This window comes from Equus przewalskii, chromosome 15 (assembly GCF_037783145.1).
Source record: "Equus przewalskii isolate Varuska chromosome 15, EquPr2, whole genome shotgun sequence".
Lineage (NCBI taxonomy): Eukaryota > Metazoa > Chordata > Mammalia > Perissodactyla > Equidae > Equus > Equus przewalskii.
Genome location: NC_091845.1, coordinates 32,240,696 through 32,263,121, shown reverse-complemented (window position 1 = coordinate 32,263,121; position 22,426 = coordinate 32,240,696). Strand labels below are relative to the sequence as shown.

Genomic DNA, 22,426 nt, shown 5'->3' with positions numbered 1-22,426 from the left:
TATATCTCCTAGTTGAACCCCATAAAAACCACACATACTATGCCGTATCTTAGTTTTATCCAACAAGAAGTGAGACCTTTCTTATTTGAAGGGAAGAAAGGAGAATTCATCCAGTGGGCGAGGAAAGGTACACTGACATCAAATGACACAAGTTAAACACACCTGTTTAGTAACCTGTTTGACAATCATCAACTACTTAATTCCAATTTCCTTTCACTTGATCCAGTAGTGTCTGTTTTTACAATTCAAAAACGTCCCTTATTTTAAAAGCATTATCTAGTTTTGAAAATTTTAATCCACAAATTTATCTCAATGCATACAAGCAATTAAGAATCATAAAAAAGCAAGGTTTATAAAATACATAAAACATTATAGACAAAAACTAAGATACTCATAAGACTGTCCAGCTGAGTCTCTAATAACTTAATAGATATAATTCATGAGGTATATACCTTTACTGCCTTACTGAGAATTAGTCACCTGCAGCTTTCAGCAGAAGTTCTGAAATTTGTGAAACTAAAAAGAAAAGTACTTGTGAATTTTATTCTTCTATGTAGGAGAGCACATCAGTCTATATTCTGCCATGCAAACAGCACCTGAATTTCTTTTTTTTTAAACTACCATTAGCTGTGAAACAAACACATGCATACATATTTTTTGGGCAATTCATTTTATTACAGCTTTTTACTCTTGATCTGACTTTAGAAATGTACAGCATCAAAATGGTATTTTATCGAAGAAAACTAAATTTTTGAAGTTGCACCCCACTTTGTTATACACATGACAGCAACCCATATTTTATTTCCAATTTAAACAATTAGTAAACTCTCTGGGATCTGCATTATTGTTCACAGTATGTAAAATATGTAAATCAGCTTTGCTAAATAGGAAAATCTATTTCAAACATTTTCAAGACTCAATAAGAACACACACAATTACATATTTTATCATTTTATTAGGAATAATTCCAAATGGATTATGAAGAAAACTTACTGAGTTTGATGAGTTTTCCAAAAACTCTTAATGAAGATATGTTCACCAATAAACAATAAAACATCAGCAGAACTATCATATACTGGGCAAAGAGTCAGGCTGATACCAAAAGCAACATGCAACATAAAAAAGATATAATATAAAGGAAGACAATCTGCTGAATATTAAAAATTATCTCAATATGAACTCTTCGCAACCAGCACAAAACTAATTAGCTATCAAATCCAAACCACACCAAGGTAAGCTTGGCTGATGGAAGCCAGAGTCAATAATGGGGGAAAAAAATAAGTTCCTCAGTGCAAGAGATCTGAATAGTGTTTTGGAGCATTTCCCTGGCTGGTTCAAGCAGTACTAGAAAATCTTTTTGGCAAGGGAGAAAAATAAATACAAATGGAATGCTACATGTTTTAAAATCAGCAGACTGTCCCAGGAATGATAAAGGTATCAGTAAAGTAGCAAGGGGATAACTTTAAAACATTATTTGTTGTGGGCTCAAAAAACATTCAAAACAGATTTATTTAAAGGTGTCACAATAGCTATGTCCAGGCATTTAGGCTTAAGGGAAGTAAAATTAAGAGGACACTTTTTTCCCAAGTTCAGGACAATTTCTTTAAAACCAAGCATATTGCTAAACAGCAACATTATACTTGGTAAACAATAATTGGCAACAAAATAAGTTGAAACGCTGTAATATTCTGCCCAAACCAGTCCCAGATACTGTTTAATAACCAAGATGCAAACTAATTTTGTGGTAACAAGCCTAGACCAATTCTATCAAACATGTCCTTGGTTAGAGAATCCAGTTTCATTTAACGTTTTGAAAGCTCATTTGACAGCCAGTCAAGTCCCTCATACAGACCAGTTCCTTGTGTAGCACAAGTGGCTTGAACATACCACTGTAAAGAAAGGACAACACAAAATTACTTGATTAACATAAGACTATGTATAACGACAATGTTTAAAATTTCTTAATAAATAAACTAAATATTTTCTCCCAATTGCCCAGGGGTATTACTTAGTCCACAGTTACCATAAATGTATAGGAAAAAAGGAAACAAAAAATATATATATACAACCTTAAGCATAAATAAATGTGTTAAAGTATTACATCTCACAAATCATTAGTTTTATATTTAATGATCTCAGTAAGTGTACAGATTGGGAGTGTTTTCATACCCCTTGCTTCTCACAAAACTCCTCTCATATTTAAAGCTACTCCAACTCATTGATTCGATTTAATCAACTAACCACTATTTAATCTGAAAAGAACATTCATGGCAACTAATAAACTACCCCCCTGGTCCTAATAACCCTCGTTTCCCATAAAAATAAGTTCAGAGTAGAAGAGGCAAAATTTTGAAAGAGCAGGGATTGCTGATTAAAGGCAAGCTTTTCAGATAATTTTACTATCTTTAGTCTCATGCATTAAAAAAAGTTCCACTTTTTTTTAGTGAGGAAGATTTGCCCTGAGCCAACATCGTGTCAATCTTCCTCTATTTTGTATGTAGGTCACCACCACAGCATGGCTGCCAACGAGTGGTGTAGGTCCACACCTGGGAACTAAACCCAGGCCACTGAAGCAGAGCGTGCCAAACTTAACTACCAGGCCACAAGGCCAGCCCCAAAATGTTCCACTTTTTAAAATGGTAATGATTCTTATCTTCAGTAACTGTATGAAATGCCATGAAAAGTTACAAGTACCAAGAAAAAGACCTAGAAAGCAATTTAATTACCTTTAAGGGACAGCTTATTCTTATTAATTTTCTTTATTGACCAGTTGTACTTTGCCTTAGTAGGAAGACCTTGCTTTAAATGTTGCAAGGCCACTGCAAGTATACCATGCTGCCAAATTATTATTTGAATACCAAACACCCCAGTAATCTAGAAGGCTGCCAAAAAGCATGAATTCATATCTTCACAGCATTGAAAACTGGTATCATTCACAGTTTACCTTATTTAAATTGTCCTGGGACATCTCAAACAGTCTACATAGTTAATGCCACAGTACAGTATTTGCCTTGTTGACAAGTTAGTGAAAAACTTGTAAAGCACAAGCCATACTAATACTTTATAATACCTCTTCATATATAAAACAGTATATTGTGTTTGCCAATATTTAAATCACTGATTTAAAATGATAAGCTACTGGAGCACAAGTATAATATTTCTTATAACTTTAAATTGAAATTTTGTTTAAGGGCCAGTCCAGCGGCACAGCAGTTAAGTTTACACACTCTGCTTTGGCAGCCCAGGGCACTCCGGTTTGAATCCTGGACACGGACCTATGCACTGCTTATCAAGCCGTGCTGTGCTAGGCGTCTCACATATAAAATAGAGGAAGATGGCCACAGATGTTAGCTCAGGGCCTATCTTCCTCAATAAAAAAAGAAGGATTGGGGGTAGATGTTAGCTCAGGGCTACTTTTCCTCAAAAAAATAAATTTGAAAAAAAATTTGTTTGATACCATAATTATAGGTCCCTCCACAAGCTTTTGGTGTTAACATGTAAACAATAGAAAACAATATTATCTAAAATATGGCAGCTAAATATTGGTGTTTTAATAAGGAAACCAAATTACAAAACATTTGCTGCAGAGCTACCTAAAAGGTTTAAAAGTAAGAATATTAATAATCTTTAGATATTACAATTCTCATATGGTAGTTTTCCACATCTTTATCAATACTAAACATTTTGAGAACAAAGTTAACAAAAATCAAATGAAATAGATATTTAAAGCTTTGGATTTTTAAAGGATATATTTTTAAAGTTTTAAAATAGAGACGATATCAACACACTTTGAAGTAAAATTGAATACATTTATAAAGGTATGAAATAAAGCCTGAAAGGGCTCATGTTTGTATAAGCAAGAATATATTACTGTATTTTTTTATATGATGTGCACATCCTCTGTTAAATGGAGACAACTGGTTAATAAATATTTAAACTGAATACAAGCTTAAACAATTATCCTAAAATTCTAAGAGTAAGGAGGTTAATCTGAACCTCCAAATACTTACTGTTCTGTTACGAAGAGACTGAAGACCTAATTTATCTGTCATTTCACTGATAGCCATAGCATTTGGCAGATCCTGTTTGTTTGCAAAAAGCAGTAACACTGCATCTCTCAACTCATCTTCCTGAAGCTGGAAATAAAAACTAAGACATTAACAACTACCAAACTGGAATCCAATTATTCTAACAAATTATGTAAAACATTGGCTTCCTATATATATCATTTATTCAACATTAAGTACATTATTAAATATCAAACCCATTTCTCTACATGAAGTTCTGGTACTCTTACAACTTAAATCTCATATCCATCAATTTTTAAATCCAAAGCAAATAATCACATGCCTTCAAGTAATGCAAAACTGTTTTTCAAGCCAAACATCCTCTACTCCATTAAGGCAAGTCATTCATTCAGCCTGCATGATCATTCATTGACGGTTAGGACTGGCAAGGATAACAAACACATATGGGAATAAATACTTATGGCAAGATCTATGGTACTTAGTAGTAAAAGTATTTAGATGATGATTCTTTTTGGACTTTTATCCTTTCCAGCCAGCTGGACAAGACTACAGCAGGACAACAATGAAATGATTAGGGCATCAGCAGTATCATGAAAAATACAAGAATACTACCAAGAGCAGAAGCCAGTAGGAATTAAGTACTGATACATGACACAACATGGACGAATCTGGAAAATGAACACTAAGTGAAAAGTAACAAAAAGTGAAAAAAACACCACATACTGCATGACTCCATTTATATGAATGTCCAAATAGGCATGTGTATAGAGACAGAAAGTAGGTAAGTGGTTGTTAGGGCTGTGGGCTGGAGTTGGGGAAGTAATGGCAAATGAATACTAATGGTTCTACGATTTCTTTTTGAGGTGATGAAAATGTTCTAAAATTAGACTGTGGTAATGGTTGTACAATATTGTATACTGAAAACCCTTGATTTATACATTTTAAATAGTGAAGTTTATGGTATGTGAATTATATCTCAATGAAGCTGTTTACAAAGGAGTAGAAAGGATGATATTTAACTTGTTAGACAAAAAGCCTCCAGTGACTTCATTACTCATACACTGGCACAATGGTTTTACAAACTGCTCTCCAGTCCTAGGAGCAATGAAGGAGAAGATCTCACTTCAGTAAATATCTGAAACCATGGCAAGGTTGCTCAACAACTTTCCCCCTCAGTATTTTTAACAATATGAATATATGAAAACATTAATCCAACATATGGGAAGACCAAAATGCGACCATCAACCCAAATGCTACTACCTTCAGGTGGCATTCTTTATCATGGTTGCTATCACAAAACATTTCAAAGTATATATTACAGGCACAGCATAGAGAAAACGGAACCCGATAACCTTGGGAACAAGAGATTTGAGCCAGGATTCCTAGGTCACAAAAGTTTCAAAACTATAGATTTTATATCTACAAAATAAAAGACCGGACTAATACAAACATCCTCAACCAGAGATATGCATCAGAATCACCCAAAGAGCATTCTAAAATCAAGCTGGGCCTTCCTCCCAACTTACTGAAGTAGCTACTCTCCTGTGAGCTTTTTAAAAAGCACTACAAGTGATTTTTAGGAGCATTCTTAAGAACCTGTGATGATAGTTCCTCAAGGTTCCAACTCCAAAAAGTTCATTTGTATAATCTAATCACAGTTAAAATGTACCAGCCACTAACACTACCACTGTCACCCAGAAAAACACATCTTGGAAAGGATACATTTTCAACATATTCTTACCATTTTCTGCAGCTCTTCTGCTCCTTCCTGAATTCTTTCACGATCATTGCTATCTACCACAAAAATAAGACCCTGGGGAAAAATTGCTTAAATAAATGATAACAGTTAAAGGACACACTAAATATGAAACACAGGTATAGGCAGCAAAACCATATCAAGAGTTAAATCTTAGAAAGAAAATGTCTCCTTACTAAAAAAAATAGAAAACAGGGCTCTAAGTACCAAAAACAGATCTGAGGCACTATTTGTGACTGTAATTTATCAATGTTATTTCAAATTAAAAAAAAAATTTACTCTTAACCAACTGATCACTTTTCTCAACTACGCTAAGAACAAATTTTATCTCTTTCTCATTCCCTCTGCCCTTGCATGTCTAAGTGCAGATAAGTGTAAGTAACGAGTCACAAAATGGGGACAAAAGGAAAAAGAATAAAGCAAAGATCCTCAAGATTCATGAATTTACTAACTAAATTAGCTATTCAGTCAAAGCTATGCACAAAGCATAAAAAAATAAAAAGAAGGAGGGGCCATACTACAGTAGTTTTTATATGCTTCATCTGGAAAAGACAGCCTTGCTCCAGAATGCTGACTGCCAACTCTAAAATCAGGGGAAGGAAGTCTTAAGCAAAATTTATCAAGAAAAATTCAAGGTTGACTTGATCAAATAAAAAATTCTTAACAAAAAGGAAGGTAGTAACCATTCTTAAAGATATTCACAAATATTAGAATTCTATTCTACAAAAGAAATGGAATTGGGGAGGAATTAGTTGAATTAAGACTTTTCTAAAAACTTTCAAAGGGGAAAGTAGAACTTTCAATTGGCAAGAGAGGGCAGATTAATTTTATAAACTTTGCTAAAATCTATTCCTATTAATACTAAAGTGACTAAATATTATTCTCCTCACAACCCTGACCACTGAAGTATTTTTGATCATTTGTCACTTTATCACAAACTCTTACACTATTACTTATTTATACAACTAACTAAATTAAAACCGCTGAAGGCAAAGAGCTGCACCATTTTGTATTTACCCCTTAGTATTACCACAGCACTGACCTTAGCAGGGTACCTAACACTTATTTTAGGCTACAGTCATTAAATGACATAACTTCCCTTGGTTTAGCAAATTTCGAACCTATTTCCTTTATCTCTACTGGAAATCATCGTTTGAAACATCCCAACCTTTGAAAAAAATTTTTGGTGCTAGGATGGCCAGTATCGCATAGTGGAAAGATATCCAAATTCACATCTCAGGACTACTTATTAGTTACATAAATTACCTAATCCTTGAACATGCCTCCTCTTCTATAAAATAAAAAATACCACCAACTTTTTATGAGCTTATTAAAGATTAAATGTAATCACAGAGGTATAAAAGAATCTAGCATTGTGCTTGGCTTATCACAGGCATTGAGCAAATGCTGTATCCTCTTTTCCCTCCTATTCCAAGGCTATTCCTTTTTAGATGTACCCCTTTAGAAGAGGTAATGCCTCTAAAAGGGATCTAACTTTATTTGGACTAACAATTCATTTTTATTGTTTTAAAATGTAAAAAGAATGCTATCAGTCCCAGAGTAACATTATTGAGTGGGAGATTTATTTTAGGAATAAATTCTACATTATGGCGGCCAGCCTGGTGGTGCAGCGGTTAAGTTTGCACATTCCGCTTCTCAGGCACTCAGGGTTCACCAGTTCGGATCCCGGGTGTGGACATGGCACCACTTGGCAAAAGCCATGTTGTGGTAGGCATCCCACGTATAAAGGAGAGGAAGATGGGCACGGATGTTAGCTCAGGGCCAGTCTTCCTCAGCAAAAAGAGGAGGATTGGCAGTAGTTAGCTCAGGGCTAATCTTCCTCCAAAAGAAAAATTCTACATTATGCATTTCCTGGGATGGCCTAGAATAAAGAGTGTAGAAAAGCTAGGATTCCAAAGATAAGCCTGGCTATTATTATAAGAAAAGAGTAAAGGCCAAATATTTACTTAATTATGTAAAACAGCAAAATAACTGGAATTACCTAATGAGGGAAGAAGAATTTACTACAATATGCATTGTGTCCAGGATTGTTAATATAAGTAAGAAACATGGTTAAATGGCATACTTAGTTTCTTTTAAATTTTATAGCTAAAAGAACTGACCAGCTAGCTATAAGAGCTTGGCTGGGATTACACCACGTAACATAAAGCTTTTGCCAGCAGGCATGAGCTCTTTAGGAAGAAGTTGGAATTTTGACTCTAAGGTGATCCACAGAGGCCAGGAATGGGCATAATCTCAAGAACTCAAAGTAAATTACAAAGCACTCTAAACAAACCTAAGGATAAGACCAGTGTTACTCTTGGTCAAAAATTATAAAGCTTAAGATTAGCAAAGGTTTACTTCATACCTAGATATACTTCAAAAGTATGTTTCCTAAATGAAATGACTATGACTTACTTTAAAATAAACCTAAAAGGTGAAGTACATGAGACAGGAGTATTAATTAAACAATACTGGCCATATCCTAATAACTGAAGTTCCGTAACAGATATGTACAAGTTTATTATGCTATTCTACTTTTGTGTATATATGCAAATTTCCATAATAAAGTTTTTTAAAGCATGTTACTCATATCATCTTTTCTATCACAGCTATGCTAATGAACAGAAATATTCTAATTTTTAATAAAAAAGCATGCCACTTACTTAACATGACATACTACTTAATTTTTTTTCTTTTTTAAGGAAGATTAGCCGTGAGCTAACTATTGCCAATCCTTCTCTTTTTACTGAGGAAGACTGGCCCTGAGCTAAAATCTGTGCCCATCTTCCTCTACTTTATACGTGGGACACCTCCAACAGCATGGCTTTTGCCAAGCGGTGCCACGTCTGCACCCGGGACCCAAACCGGCAAACCTCGGGCTGCCAAGAAGCGGAACGTGCGCACTTAACCGCTGCGCCACCGGGCCGGCCCCCGACATACTACTTAAATCTGGTTGTTCCAAGCGCTCAGCTAGGGTATTCATTGCCATACAAATATACCTCACTTGTATATAATGTTATAATAATTGGAGACCAAGAATGACATCTGCAAATCTTAAACATATGAAATTTTTTTTTTTTTTAAGATTGGCACCTGAGCTAACAACTGTTGCCAATCTTCTTTTTTCTGCTTTTTTCCTCCCCAAATCCCCCCAGCACACAGTTGTATATTTTATTAGTTTTGGGTCCTTCTAGTTGTGGAATGTAGGACGCTGCCTCAAGGTGGCCTGATGAGCGGTGCCATGTCCACACCCAGGATCCAAACTGACGAAACCCTGGGCAGCCGCAGCGGAGCACACAAACTTAACCACTCGGGCACGGGGCCAGCCCCCTGAAATGTTTGTAATATCACACATTACTTAAGAAAAAAAATTTATCTACTCCAGTAGTAAACAAAAACTGATGAGAAACCGCTCACGTGGTAGAAAACACAACTAAGTTGGAATCAGGTTAAACAGAAATGGAGGAGAAGAACCAGCTCTCCTAGTCATTCCAAGCTTCAGTTTCTTCATATATAAGAGTTAGACTAGAGCACTCGTTCTCGAGACAGAGCAATTTTGTCTCCAGTGGACATCTTCTAATATGTGGAGACATTGTGATTGTTGCAACAGGGTTGAGGGGGTAGCTTGCTTCTGGCATTTGGGGGGTAGAGGCCAAGGATGCTGCTAAACATCCTACAATGTAAACAAAAGCCCTCCCCTCACCCAACAGGAAAGAAATATTCAGCCCGGAATGTCAACAATGCTGGTGTTGAAAAACATGGTACTAGAACCTTGCTTCTCAAAGTAAGGTCCCGAACCAGCAGCATCAGCACCACAACCTGACAACTTGCCAGAAGTGCAGAATCTCAGACCTTACTCAGCTAGGCCTACTGAATTATCTATAGTTTAACAAATACCCAGGTGATTCATATGCATATTAAAGTTTGAGAAGCACTACTGAAGCCTAGTTTATATGCCCAAAGATTCTGCTTCAAGTGGTCTGGGGTTCTGATCAGGACTTTGGGATTTTTAAAGCTTCCCAGGTGATTCTAACGTGCAGCCAGATTTGAGAACTCTTGCTCTACAAGATCACTAAAGTCTCTTCCATGCCGGTATTATATATATTGCACGATAATATTTTAAAAATTTACAAATCAACAAAGCAGATCTACTTCAATATTTTTTTCTTAATGTATTTTAATAAAGTAAACACTTAACTGGGCAAAATGAAGGACTGTTAATTTTCTTATATTCATTAAAACCTACAAAGACAGAAAGTTATACAGATCTTATTTTCTAAGCTAAGAATGAAACCAATAGAACTACTGATGAAACATCTAATTCAATCTTGAGAACCACCTCCACCTGCACCCAATCTTCTAAAGTATTACTATGATGGCTATGTAACTCTTCCATCCTAGGTAATTTAGCCTTCAGAGGCAGGAGTGAGAGAGTCCACTGAAGAATATGGAAGTAGTGATAAGAATGCCAACTCATACAGTAAACACCAACACACCCAGTTAAACAGTAGATGATGATAAACTTCAGAGTATGAAACATATAAAGGAAAGTTATAAAAATGTATGGCATGGCTTACCTGGGTATTTTGGAAGTAATGCCTCCAGAGAGGCCTGATTTTATCTTGACCACCAACATCCCATACTGTGAAACAAATGTTTTTATATTCTACTGTTTCCACATTAAAACCTACAAAGAAAAAAAAAAGTTGTGCATAATGTCATTAAGAAAATAAACGTCTTTCTTATACAATTCTCTCAGAACTGTTTTTTTAAAGTCTTACTAGATAAACAAACTTAAGATATTATAATGATGGATCCATGTCATTGCACATTTGTCCAAACCCAAAGAATGTACAACAGCAACAGCGAACCCTAAGGTAAACTATGGACTTTGGGTGATTATGTCAATGTAGGTTCATCAATCGTAACAAAGGTACCACTCTAGTGAGTGACACTGATAACGGGAGAAGAAGCTATGCATGTGTAGGGGCAGGGGGCTGGTGGGAAATCTCTGTTCCCTCTCAATTTTTCTGTGAACCTAAAACTGCTCTTTAAAAAAGCCTTAAAAAAAGAAAAGGAGACTTTCAAAATTAAACTGTGTTCAATTTCACTTTACAATATATTATGATATCAATTAAAGTCATCAGTAAAATTCTTACCAATGGTAGGAATGGTGGTGACTATCTCCCCTAACTTCAGTTTATACAGAATGGTCGTCTTGCCAGCAGCATCCAATCCAACTAGAAAGAGACATTAAAGCTTTTAAATCTAGACCCAAAGCACACACTAAGGAATAATTTTACAACAAATTTATAGTTTGAAAGCAAAAGTTCACTGGTCAAAGCACAAACGAGTTAGAAATGAAATTACCTCATTTCTGATTCCCAAAAGCAACATTTTCTATAGAAAACCTTTCCATTTTTCTTTCTACACCTAGAGACAGCAGGTATAGTGAAAAGAAGAGAGTATCCGGCTTAGTCAGGCTGTAATCTCTAGATGTGTTCTGCCACCAACTAGTCAAGTGCCTTTAAACAATTCACTTTAGGAAACTGAGGCCAAAGAAATTAACTACAAAATAAGAGGACTGCCTCAAATAATCTAAGATCTCTTCCAACCTAAATTCTTATTAATTCTATGAAGTACTACCATTTTTAAAAACACAAATTATAAGTTCAATCACAGGGCCAGCCCTGGTGGCCTAGTGGTTAAGTTCAGCGTGCTCTGATGTGGCAGCCCAGATTTGGCTCCCAGGTGCAGACCTACACTGCTCTGTTAGCAGCCATTCTGTGCTGGTGGCCCACACACCAAAAAACAGAGGAAGACTGGCATAGATGTTTAGCTCTGGGCGAATCTCCCTCAGCAAAAAAAGAAAAAGAAGTTCGATCACAGAACACATAAGAACAAGTGAGTAAAGAATTATCTTTAAGATTCATAAACTCAAATTCCTTTTACATAAAGAGCAAATTTTGGGTAAAAAGTCCTGATGCTTAGGGGGGGATATATAACTATGCCCTAGTCACATGATATAGCAAGGGAGGTGAGGCCAATTTTACCCCTACCTAAATCCATTCCAACATCAACTGTGCAGAAATGAGAACAAAAGAGTGGTTAATTGGGGCTGTAAAAATGGCCCTATCATATTCATCTCCAATGTCAGTAATGTCTAAATTCTTAAAATGATTCCTTTGAAGCAGATACAAGTAGGGAGGAATGTGCCTGTTTTTGGAAAAAATCCATACTAGAACAAGAAGGTATACCTCTTTTATTACAGCAAAAAGCAAATTAAACACTTATTTTAAGTATGAACCTCTCAAAACCTGCATATTCTATATTGTTTGCTAAAGCCTTCATAAATGGAAGGTCAATATCTAATAATGCCATTGAATGTAACACCATTTTAAGGACATCACATTTGGCCACCTGGATTTATGCTATCACAGATTTTGAAATCAATTCAACTGAGTATTGATTTCAGCAAGGATGCCTTTTTACTATTTAAATCAAAGCATGACTTGGCACATAAAACCAAATCTATCAAGTTTAAAAAAACAAAAAACAAAAACAAAATCACCTCACTTATCTAATTTACATTCCTATGCAAAGAAGTTTAACTTTTATCAGTTAGTCCAAGACAGAACTAAAGGCCACAGACAATTCAGACTCCTTTTACCCATTTCTGCTCTGTACCCTAAAAAGGTAGCTTGAAGATCTCTCTGGAAACGCGGGCATTTTATGCCTTCTTATTCCTGTGTCCTCTAATCGAATTCTGTGCCCCACTTCTTCATACTGGGATTCAGGTTGATTCTTCCAAAAAAACTATGACATTTAGTAGTCAGAGTCAGAAGCCCACTCTAAACCCTCACCCATGGGCATAAGAAAAACCAACTGTTACAAGGAAGTGTTTCATTTTTTGAGTATGGAACAATATTAAAAAGATCAGAAAACAGGAGATGGCCCAGAGGCATAGAGATTAGGTTTGCGTGCTCCACTTCAGCAGCCTGGGGCTCACCAGTTTGGATCCTGGTCACGTACCTAGGCACCATTCAGCAAGCCATGCTGTGGCAGGCATCCCACATATAAAATAGAGGAAGATGGGCACAGACATTAGCACAGAGCCAATCTTCCTCAAAGAAAAAAAAAGATCAGAAAACATAATTCTAAAAAATAGACAAAGAAACAAAAGTAGGAACCTTAAAGTTTGGCATCTTCAGTAAAAATACGGAAAACAGGGATGAACGATATGATCTTTTCATTGTTTGAAAAAGCTAAGTCTCTTGAGAACATAAGTCCTCCTCAGGTGATTTTGATCAAATTTTAAAATAAAGCAAAACTCACCTTTAACTAAATCCAAGTACAATTAAGCTCAAGTCAGAGGAACAGAAACTGAGGTGTTGATTAGAAAAAACACCAGAGGGGCCGGCCGGGTGGCGCAGCAGTTAAGTTCGCACGTTCCGCTTCTCGGCGGCCCGGGGTTTGCTAGTTCGGATCCCGGGTGCGGACATGGCACTGCTTGGCACGCCATGCTGTGGTAGGCAACCCACATAGAAAGTAGAGGAAGATGGGCGAGGATGTTAGCTCAGGGCCAGGCTTCCTCAGCGAAAAGAGGAGGACTGGCAGTAGTTAGCTCAGGGCTAATCTTCCTCAAAAAAAAAAAAAAAAAGAAAAGAGAAAACACCAGAGTTAGGTCTGGAGAACTATGGCATATGAAAGTCCTCACTGGAGCTCCAACTGTACCTCATACCACCATTTAAACATAATGTAAATCCAAAAATATTAACAAGGATGGAAGAAATCCAGGACAAATTATGATTATACAACTACTCACATGCCAAGTTATAAAAAAGAATATAGGTAATCCAATTTTTCTTTTAATTAAAGTTTTAAATTTGTACACAGAATTAATATTCTTCTACTTCTATATCGTTAGGATTTTTTTTTAACACAATAAATGTTACTTCTATTAAAAAAGAAAAAACTTCCCAAGTAGCACCATTTCCTTTATTACAATGTTGGGCTGGCTACACCTCCTCACCTATCTATCAGAAAGACAATCACTTAAGAGCCTTGAATATATTTTATCCTTTTATTTATTTATTTTTTGGGTGGGGGAGATTAGCCCTGAGCTAACTGCTGCCAATCCTCCTCTTTTTGCTGAGGAAGACTGGCCCTGAGCTAACATCCGTGCCCATCTTCCTCTACTTTCTATGTGGGACGCCTACCACAGCATGGCGTGCCAAGCGGTGCCATGTCCGCACCCAGGATTCAAACCGGCGAACCCCAGGCCACTGAAGCAGAACATGCGCACTTAACCGCTGTGCCACCGGGCCAGCCCCTGAATATATTTTATATACTTACTTTTATTGGAAAAAAAAAAAAGAGAGAAGAAGAAAGCATTGACAAAATAATGCAGCCATAGGTTTTCTAAGCATCCACAAATTACTCTTAAAATGAAAATTCTAAGAAAACAGTTAATTGGCTCACAGCCACATACAAAATTCTAAAAATTACGAAGATATCTTTTGAGTTGCACCCAAAATAATAGTGCTGTATAAATGCAAACCAGAAGTTTTTTTTTAAAGGTATTTCTATTATGAGATTTAAGACGCACAAAATAATGTATACCATCACTTAAAACTCTTTAGATAGTTCTTTACTCAAACCTGTGTTGGCTTAACAATTTCGTGCCACTTTAGTCATTTCTTAAGTATGCATTTCCTTAATGTTGCAATATCTGGCAATGAGATTTCTCCACAAAATGAAACTATAACCAATTCTCAACTGGCCAAGATAAGACTCTAATCTGTACAGTGCAGTAATGTCCTCCCTCCCTTTCACTCCCATAAACAAGCCATTGTATTCAAAGATATACTGGAATTACTTGTTCTCCTTTACTGGATCTGCACTTTGACCAAAGTGTTAGCACCAAAACGATCCCAAAAATCTTTGCCGAACATTGAAAAGTATGTCTACCAAAATACGGCAGCAAGAAATCTTTACATCTTAAGTTAAACAAGCCAGATTCCAATTATTTCAACTTGGAGAAAAAACAAATGCAGAAACAAAAAAGACTACGGGAAAAAAGTATCCTTTTAGATGGGTAAACCTTCAGAGGATATATTTCTTCTTGTTTTCCTTTATCTTTTAAATTTTCTACAAGAAAGCCTGAAATACAACTTCATAATAATTTTTTTTGCTGAGGAAGATTAGCCCTGAGCCAACATCTGCTGCCAATCTTCATCTATTCTGCTTGAGGAAGATCAGCCCTGAGCTAATCTGTGCCAATCTTCCTCTACTTTATATACGGGTTGCCACCACAGTATGGCTGATGAGCAGTCTAGGTCCATGCCCAGGATCTGAACCCACAAACCCAGGCCACCGAAGCAGAGCATGCCAAACTTAACCACCATGCCAGGGGGCCAGCTCCCAGGGTAATTTAAAAATAATTTAAAGTTGAGTGCTTACTGTGTTCCAAGGATAATACTAAGTGATTCCATACATTTTTCTAATTTAATCTTCACAATAACCCTTCATTTTTCAGGTACAGCATTTGAAGTTCAGAAATGTCCCCAGAATCAGAGGAGTATGACAGATATTCAAAACCCTAGGTCTCATGGAGAAATTAGATCCCTCATACATAGCTGGTAGCAATGTAAAATGGTATAGTTGCTTTGGAACAGTTTATCAGCTCCTCAAAATGTTAAACATAGCTAATATATGACCCAACAATCCCACTACTAAGTATTTATTTATGCAAGAGAATTAAATACATATGCCCACACAAAAACTGGTTCACAAATGTTCACAGGAGCATTTTTCCTAAGAGCCAAAAGTGGAAACAACCACATTTCCATGAACTGATGAATGAATAAACAAAATGTGGTATATCCTAAGAATGGGATTACTATTCAGCCATAAAAATGAAGTACTGATACATGCTATAATATGGATGAACCTTGAAAACATTACGCTACGTGAAAGAAGCTAGACACTAAAGGCCACGTATTGTATGAATTCATTATATGAAATATCCTGAATAGACAAACTCATGGAAACAGAAAGTAGATGAGCAGTTGCAATGGGGGGGTCTGAGGGGATAGTGATTGCTAATGGATATGGGGTTTTGTTCTCAGCTGAAAAAAATGTTCTAGAATTTAGAGAGTGGTGATGGCTACACAGCTTTGTGAATATATTAAAAACGACTAAATTGGGATTACGTGAATTTCTTTTTTCTTTTTTGGTGAGGAAGATTGGCCCTAAGCTAACACCTGTGCCAATCTTCCTCTATTTTGTATGTGGGACAGCACCACAGCATGGCTTGATGAGCGGTGTTGTAGGTCCACACCTGGGATTTGAACTTGTGAATCCTGGGCCACCAAAGTAGAGCACACAAACCTAATCACTACACCACCAGGCTGGCCCCCATGTAATTTTTTTCTTAATTAAAAAAAACCCTTAGGGGCTGACCCTGTGGCCTAGAGGTTAAGTTCAGCGTGTTCCACTTCAGCAGCCCAGGTTCAGTTCCCAGGTGTGGACCTACACCACTCGTTGGCAGCCAAGCTGTGGCAGCAACCCACATATAAAGTAGAGGAAGACTGGGAACAGATGTTAGCTCAGAGCTACTTTTCCTCAGCAAAACAAACAAACAAAAGAACAAAACTATATTATCACAAGTAAAATTTTGGAGGGACAAAAGCCTTCTCTTAAAAGGCTGAGAGTAAGTATAACAAATATTAATAACAGTGGAATGGTGGAATTACAGGTAATTATCACTTCATTCTTTTTTGTGTTTTCTAAATTTAACAAAAATTACATACTATTTTTAGAATCAGGACAAAACACTTAAAATTACATAATAAATGAATTAACCAAATATGCTAGGGAAAATGTATGGAAAGTATGAAATGCCACTCTAGCTTAAAGCCTCATTTAAAACACTGATAATATTTTTCAAATTGGCAAATGAAGTATCCTTTCTCCTGAACTACTCTGGTCCCAAAAAACCACAGTCACATATAAGGCAATATAGAACTATAACTAGTACTCGCAATCAGTTAGAAAGCAATGCTTTTTCAGCTTTGCAACAGGAAAGAACCTGCAAGTTCAAAGAAAGTGGAATTAATAATTCCTCTACAGAATACATTAGTGATTTCAGATATAAACAAAATTTGGGGAGTCATTTACCAAAATTATATCTTATCATGGATCAAGATACAGAGATCAGATTTAAAATAGGATAAAAGAGGGCTGCATGAGAAACTAAGGTGAAAACTGATTGTCTTTGAACTTAAGCACAATAATAACATTGACATGAGTGATTTCTTCTTTAAAAGACCCTACTACAGAATTTCTGTCAATCTACAGTTTAAATGACATTAATGGCACATTGTGTTGGTTTTTAATTTTTTAATTAGTTAACCACAAACTGTAACTTCAAACACCTTTTTAAATTTCTTCAACTTTTGGGAAAGCCAGTATAGGAATAAAATTAAAAACACCTCCACAGTAATTTGGCAAACCAGATTCATTAGCTAACTGCTACCTTTTAAGAACACTTTAAAATGGTACAGTCTGAAAAAGTCACTAACTCAAGAAGGCATAAATTTTATCTAAGCCTTATGAAGCAAAAGGAAGCACACACAGTTGCCAGAGAATATTAATATGGAAAAAACAATCATCAACTGGCAATTCTAATATTTGAATGGGGGCAGACACCTTAAGAGTGACCTAGGGCCCGCCTGGTGGTGTAGTGGTTAAGTTCCCATGCTCTGCTTGGGTGGCTCAGGGTTCGCACACCAGGCGCAGATCTACACAACTGCTCTGAAAGCCATGCTGTGGCAGCCTCTCACATACAAAGTAGAGGACGACTGGCACAGATGTTAGCTCAGGGCCAATCTTCCTCAAAAAAAAAAAAAGAGAGAGAGAGAGAGAGCAAGAGAGTGTGACCTATTATTTATGCTGTCACTCCTAAAGCTAGACAAAAAAAATTTAAGAATTACCAAACTTCCAAATCACCTCTTTCTCTATCTATGGACATACCCTTTATATGGTTACAGTTCATTTGATGAGTTACTATAAAAGTGGACCGTGTGACTGAAGTGTTTTTAACCAAGGAAACCTGATTATCCCGAAATTGAAGTGCAAAATAAGAATAGCAAACTTGAGAAATAAAACATTTAACATAAAAAGAATAATTCCAAATCATAACTTCTATCCCCTGCACAAATGCACAAAGATAAATACTTCTCTTCCGTTTTCTTTCAATCATTATTTTGAGGGGGTAGGGGGAGAAATGTTCCCCTAATACGGCAAATATAGGAAAGTGCTTATAGCATAATTCTACCTCTCTTCTCCCTCTGCAACTTTCAGCCATCACAAAAGACTAAGGAAATGAAAAGCAGCAACTCATTTACAGTAAATCTTAAGTAAAAGAGCCAACATGCTACATTTCCAGGAACACAACCACATACTAGTTAATGTCTTTTAAGGAACGGGCTGGAAATTCATTTACCACAGTCCAAAGTCCTCCCACTGACTTCAGATTCTTTTTTAAACTGCCAATTTTCGGCCACTTTAAAGCTCAAATAACATGCTTGCCCTCCTAAATTCTTTCCTCATTTATAAAACCTGAGAAACTCTGAAAGAGAAAACATTTTATCCTTGTGAATGAATCATTAATAATTGTTTCATCAATTGTGAAGAAGATAGAATAACAAGTAAGTGAAAAAGGAACCTATACCTTTATACACCTTGAAATATTACTGAACTTTGCTTTGGGAAACTTCCAGTGGTAGTGGAACTCGAAAATAAAACCTCCTCCCCACTCTCTAGAAAATAAACTAATGAACCAACAAGTTTCAATGTTTAAAATTAGAGGGGCTCCTGTTAGCATTATTGAGGTCCACGGAGCTCAGCTGTGATGTAGGCACTGCGCACAGTACATGGGGGAGGGGTTGCTTACATCACCAAGTGACAAGCCCCTTCTTCCCCAGCTGAGCACAAAACCAACCCTGAAAATCAGGGGGGTTTTTTAAGCCTATTTTCCAAAAGAATTTAAAAAAAAATCTCTGTGATTATCATTTAACAAAACTACCCTAAAATTAAGCGTTACGATGTTCAGTTAATGAAAATCTGTTATCGGCTTTAATAAAAAAAAACTAGTTTCTAAAAGTTTGTTTTCATTAAAACTTAGCCAGCCAAATAAAAATTAGTTTGAAAACCAAAGAGAGTAAACCAAATACATTTAGTTTTTGAGAGTGGCCCAAAAAACCATACTCATGATAAACTCAGCTTTCAAGGATATTAATAAGGGAAAAAAAAAACATGAAGCGGAATCCAGCGCGAAGGAAAGTTGAGCGAAGTGAGCGCGGAGGACTCGGACTCCTCCGAAACCTTAGGCGCTTCCTCGCTCCCTTGCCACCGCACTGGGCCGGTCACTTCCTGCCCCAGCCGGCTCCCGGCTCCCGGTGACCGCTCGCTCACACACCATTGGAGTGTGCAGCGCGCACCCGGAACGGAAAGGGGGGAAAGGGGGAGGAGGAAGGCTGCAGCCGCTCTCCTCCCGCCCGCCCGCTGCCCACACCCGCGGGAGACGGGAGCCAGCTCGCGCTCTCAGAACGAGCCTCGCCAGTGTCTTCCGGGCTCTGCGAGATCCCGGAGTTCGCTTCCCCCAGATCTCCGCCCAGTCTCGTCCGGCTTTCCACAAGATAAGGAGAGAAAGCCAAACCCAGGAGGCGGAGATCTGTCCCCGGCCCTGTCCCCGGCCTCTTCGACAGATCCGGGCCGGCAGCCCCCCTTCGCCCCATTGTTCCCCCTGAAGAATTCCTCCCGACCCCCTGCCCGCCGCCCCTCCCCCATCACAGCGGGCGAAGAAGAAAACAGGCCCCGAGGCCGCCCCAGGCGTAGACACCCGGCCTTCCCCGATCCCCACGGGGGCCTGGCCTCGCCTCTCGGTCCCTCACTCACCCATCAAAATGCGCATCTGCTTCTTGCCGAAGAGGCGGGAGAAGAGGGAGGAGATCGTGAGGCCCATGGCGGTAGTGGCACTTGCGATGGGCAGGAGCAGACGGGGTCTGGGACGTCCCCGGGCCGCCTCCTTTCAAGCTCCTGGCTAAGTGAGCGAGAGGGGAGAGGAGCTAGGGAGAGAGGGCTGCAGCGGCGGCTCGCTAGCCGGCGCGTCAGACGAAGCTCCGGGACAGGAATTAACGGAGCGAGGACCTGCTGGACGACTGGCGCGGCAGCTCCGGCTCCGGTGTTAAGGCTTCGGCTGTGCCACGTCACGCGGCAGCCGCGGCGACTGGCGGCGGCCCGGCCCCTCCAACGCGGACAGAATCGCGTCACCGTTGCCCCATCCCCCTGCGCTTCCGGTGCTGCCCGAACCACTGCGCCTGCGCACGGAAGGGATTGGCCAGCTCCGCTGACGTGCGTATCTGGCCGCCGCCGCCTCCCGGACGTGGCTTCGGGAGTAGGGCGAGGCCAGTGAACGCATGCGTACTGGGAGACAGTCGAAATCCCACAATGCCTCGCTTCGTCACCTCCAATCAGACTCAAAGCGGGACGCTGCCGCAGGGTAAAGGCGTCCAGGAGGCAGTAGTCCTTGCTTCCGGAAAGGCGGGCTGTGCATTGTGGGTTAGGCCGTGAACCTCCGTTCCTTCCGCCCTTTGGGCGCCCCCATGTTAAACGCAGCGCGTGTTGGCGTTTCCCTGGTCCTGCGCACGGACGCGTTTCACTCGGCGGGCCGGACGCTTGCCCTAGTCGCGGCGGTGCAGGCGTGCCCTGCTTTCCCAAGAGATAAGCGGTTAAAAGCCAGCGTGCAGGCGAAGAGGCTGTGGCCACCTATTAAGCAGCTAGGCCTACACCCTTCGACCTCCACGCCAGGTCACATGTCTAATCCTCTGTCAGATCCCTGACCTGTGAAGACGACAAAGCTGGGAGACTTTCGACTATTGCAGCTTTTGAAGTGCAGCCCCCAACGAAGGCTTGCTTTTCTTCTACTCTCCCAGAAGCAGCACGGAAGATTTATTCCTTCCACTTCCTCACTTTAGAAATACTTCTGATCTTAATGTTTTCCTGATTACAAAATAAGCTATACCTCTTGTAAAAAAAAGAAAAGGTATAAGAAAGCAAGTTCCCCATAATCTTCGCCACCTCCCACCTTTTCCCTCCACACTGCTGGTGCAGCTTAGGATTAGTAGCGCCGCCAACCTCCATCTTTACCTTAGTCATGTCATTTTCTCTTTAAAGGTTAACTGGTGAAAAATACTTTATTGACATCCTGACTAGCTAAATTAAGGCTCAAAGAACCGTAACTGCGCTTCGTAGGTATGATTTCACATTTAATATTACTATTGACAACCCTCCTCCCCCTCACTTACCCGAAAGTGCTAGAAAGGTAAGATTAGTCCGTTTTCATATTCCATTGTATTTCCTGGAATAAGAGGGAGCCCTGATAAACTGGTATATCCATACTATGGTATACTATCAGGAGGTAGAATGATGTAGAACTATAAATTCTAATGAAAAGATTTGCAATGTACAGTTAATAGAAGAAGCTAAATAGTGACTACTGTAAAGTAATATAAAAATGTAGATTTCCCTTGGTGTGTGTGTAAAAATGCAGAACAAGAACTTTGGAGTACAATCTGCAATAGTCGTAGTTAGTGGTTACCTGTTTAATCTGTGTAGAGGGAGGAGCTTCCCAGGGAGTAAGGGAACTCGTTTTGAAGTGACAGTCAAAAGAGAGCTTTACCTATACTTTTTTTTTTGTTGAGGAAGATCAGCCCTGAGCTAACATCCATGCCCATCTTCCTCTGCTTTATACGTGGGACGCCTACCACAGCATGGCTTGATGAGCAGTGCCATATCTGCACCCGGGATCCAAACCGGCAGACCCCAGGCCGCCAAAGCAGAACGTGCACACTTAACCGCTGCGCCACCAGGCTAGCCCCTACCTGTACTTTTAAAAATCCACTGTATTGAGATATAATTTACAAGCGATAAAAGCCACCATTTTAAGTGTACAATTTGATGAATTTTAACAATCTATACAGGAGTGTAGCCAACACCGTAATCATGATATCCATCATTTCTGGGGCAGGCCCCATGGCTGAGCGGTTAAGTTCCCACCCTCAACCTTGGTACCCTGGGTTTCTCCAGTTCGGACCCTGGGCGCAGACCATAGCACCACTGGTCAAGCCATGCTGAGGCCGCATCCCACATAGCACAACCAAAAGGACCTAGAAAAGATTGGCAACAGATGTTAGCTCAGGTGCCAATCTTTAAAAAAAAAAAAGAAGCAAGCAATTAAAAAAAAAATCATTTCTATTACCCCCAAAAGTTCCCTCATACTCCTTTGTAGTCATCCTCTTCCCTGACCTCCAGCCCCTGGCCAACTACTGATTTCTAATCACTATAGCTTTGCTCTACCCAAAATTTCATGTAAATGGAATCACACAGTACGTAATCTTCTGTGTGTGGCTTCTATCTCCTAGCATAATGATTTTGAGAATCATCCATGTTACAGTGTTTATCAATAGTTCATTCTTTTTTTTTATTGCTGAGTAGTATTCCATTGTTTGGATATACTATGATTTCTTTATCCATTCACCAATGGATGGGCTTTGAGTTTAAAATTTTGAGCTTT

At 38.7% G+C, this 22,426-nt stretch overlaps 1 protein-coding gene across 1 annotated transcript; it reads right to left on the bottom strand.

Moving 5' to 3' along the window:
* Positions 1-653: 653 nt before the first annotated feature.
* Positions 654-21,044, bottom strand: ARF4 (ARF GTPase 4). The gene is made up of 6 exons (XM_008544381.2): positions 19,750-21,044; positions 10,947-11,027; positions 10,365-10,474; positions 5,770-5,841; positions 4,011-4,136; positions 654-1,889 (listed from the first exon to the last, which is right to left on the bottom strand). Exons 1-6 carry the CDS (start codon positions 19,814-19,816, stop codon positions 1,803-1,805), a joined length of 543 nt encoding a protein of 180 aa, XP_008542603.1. The 5' UTR covers positions 19,817-21,044; the 3' UTR covers positions 654-1,802.
* Between the last annotated feature and the right edge of the window lie 1,382 nt (positions 21,045-22,426).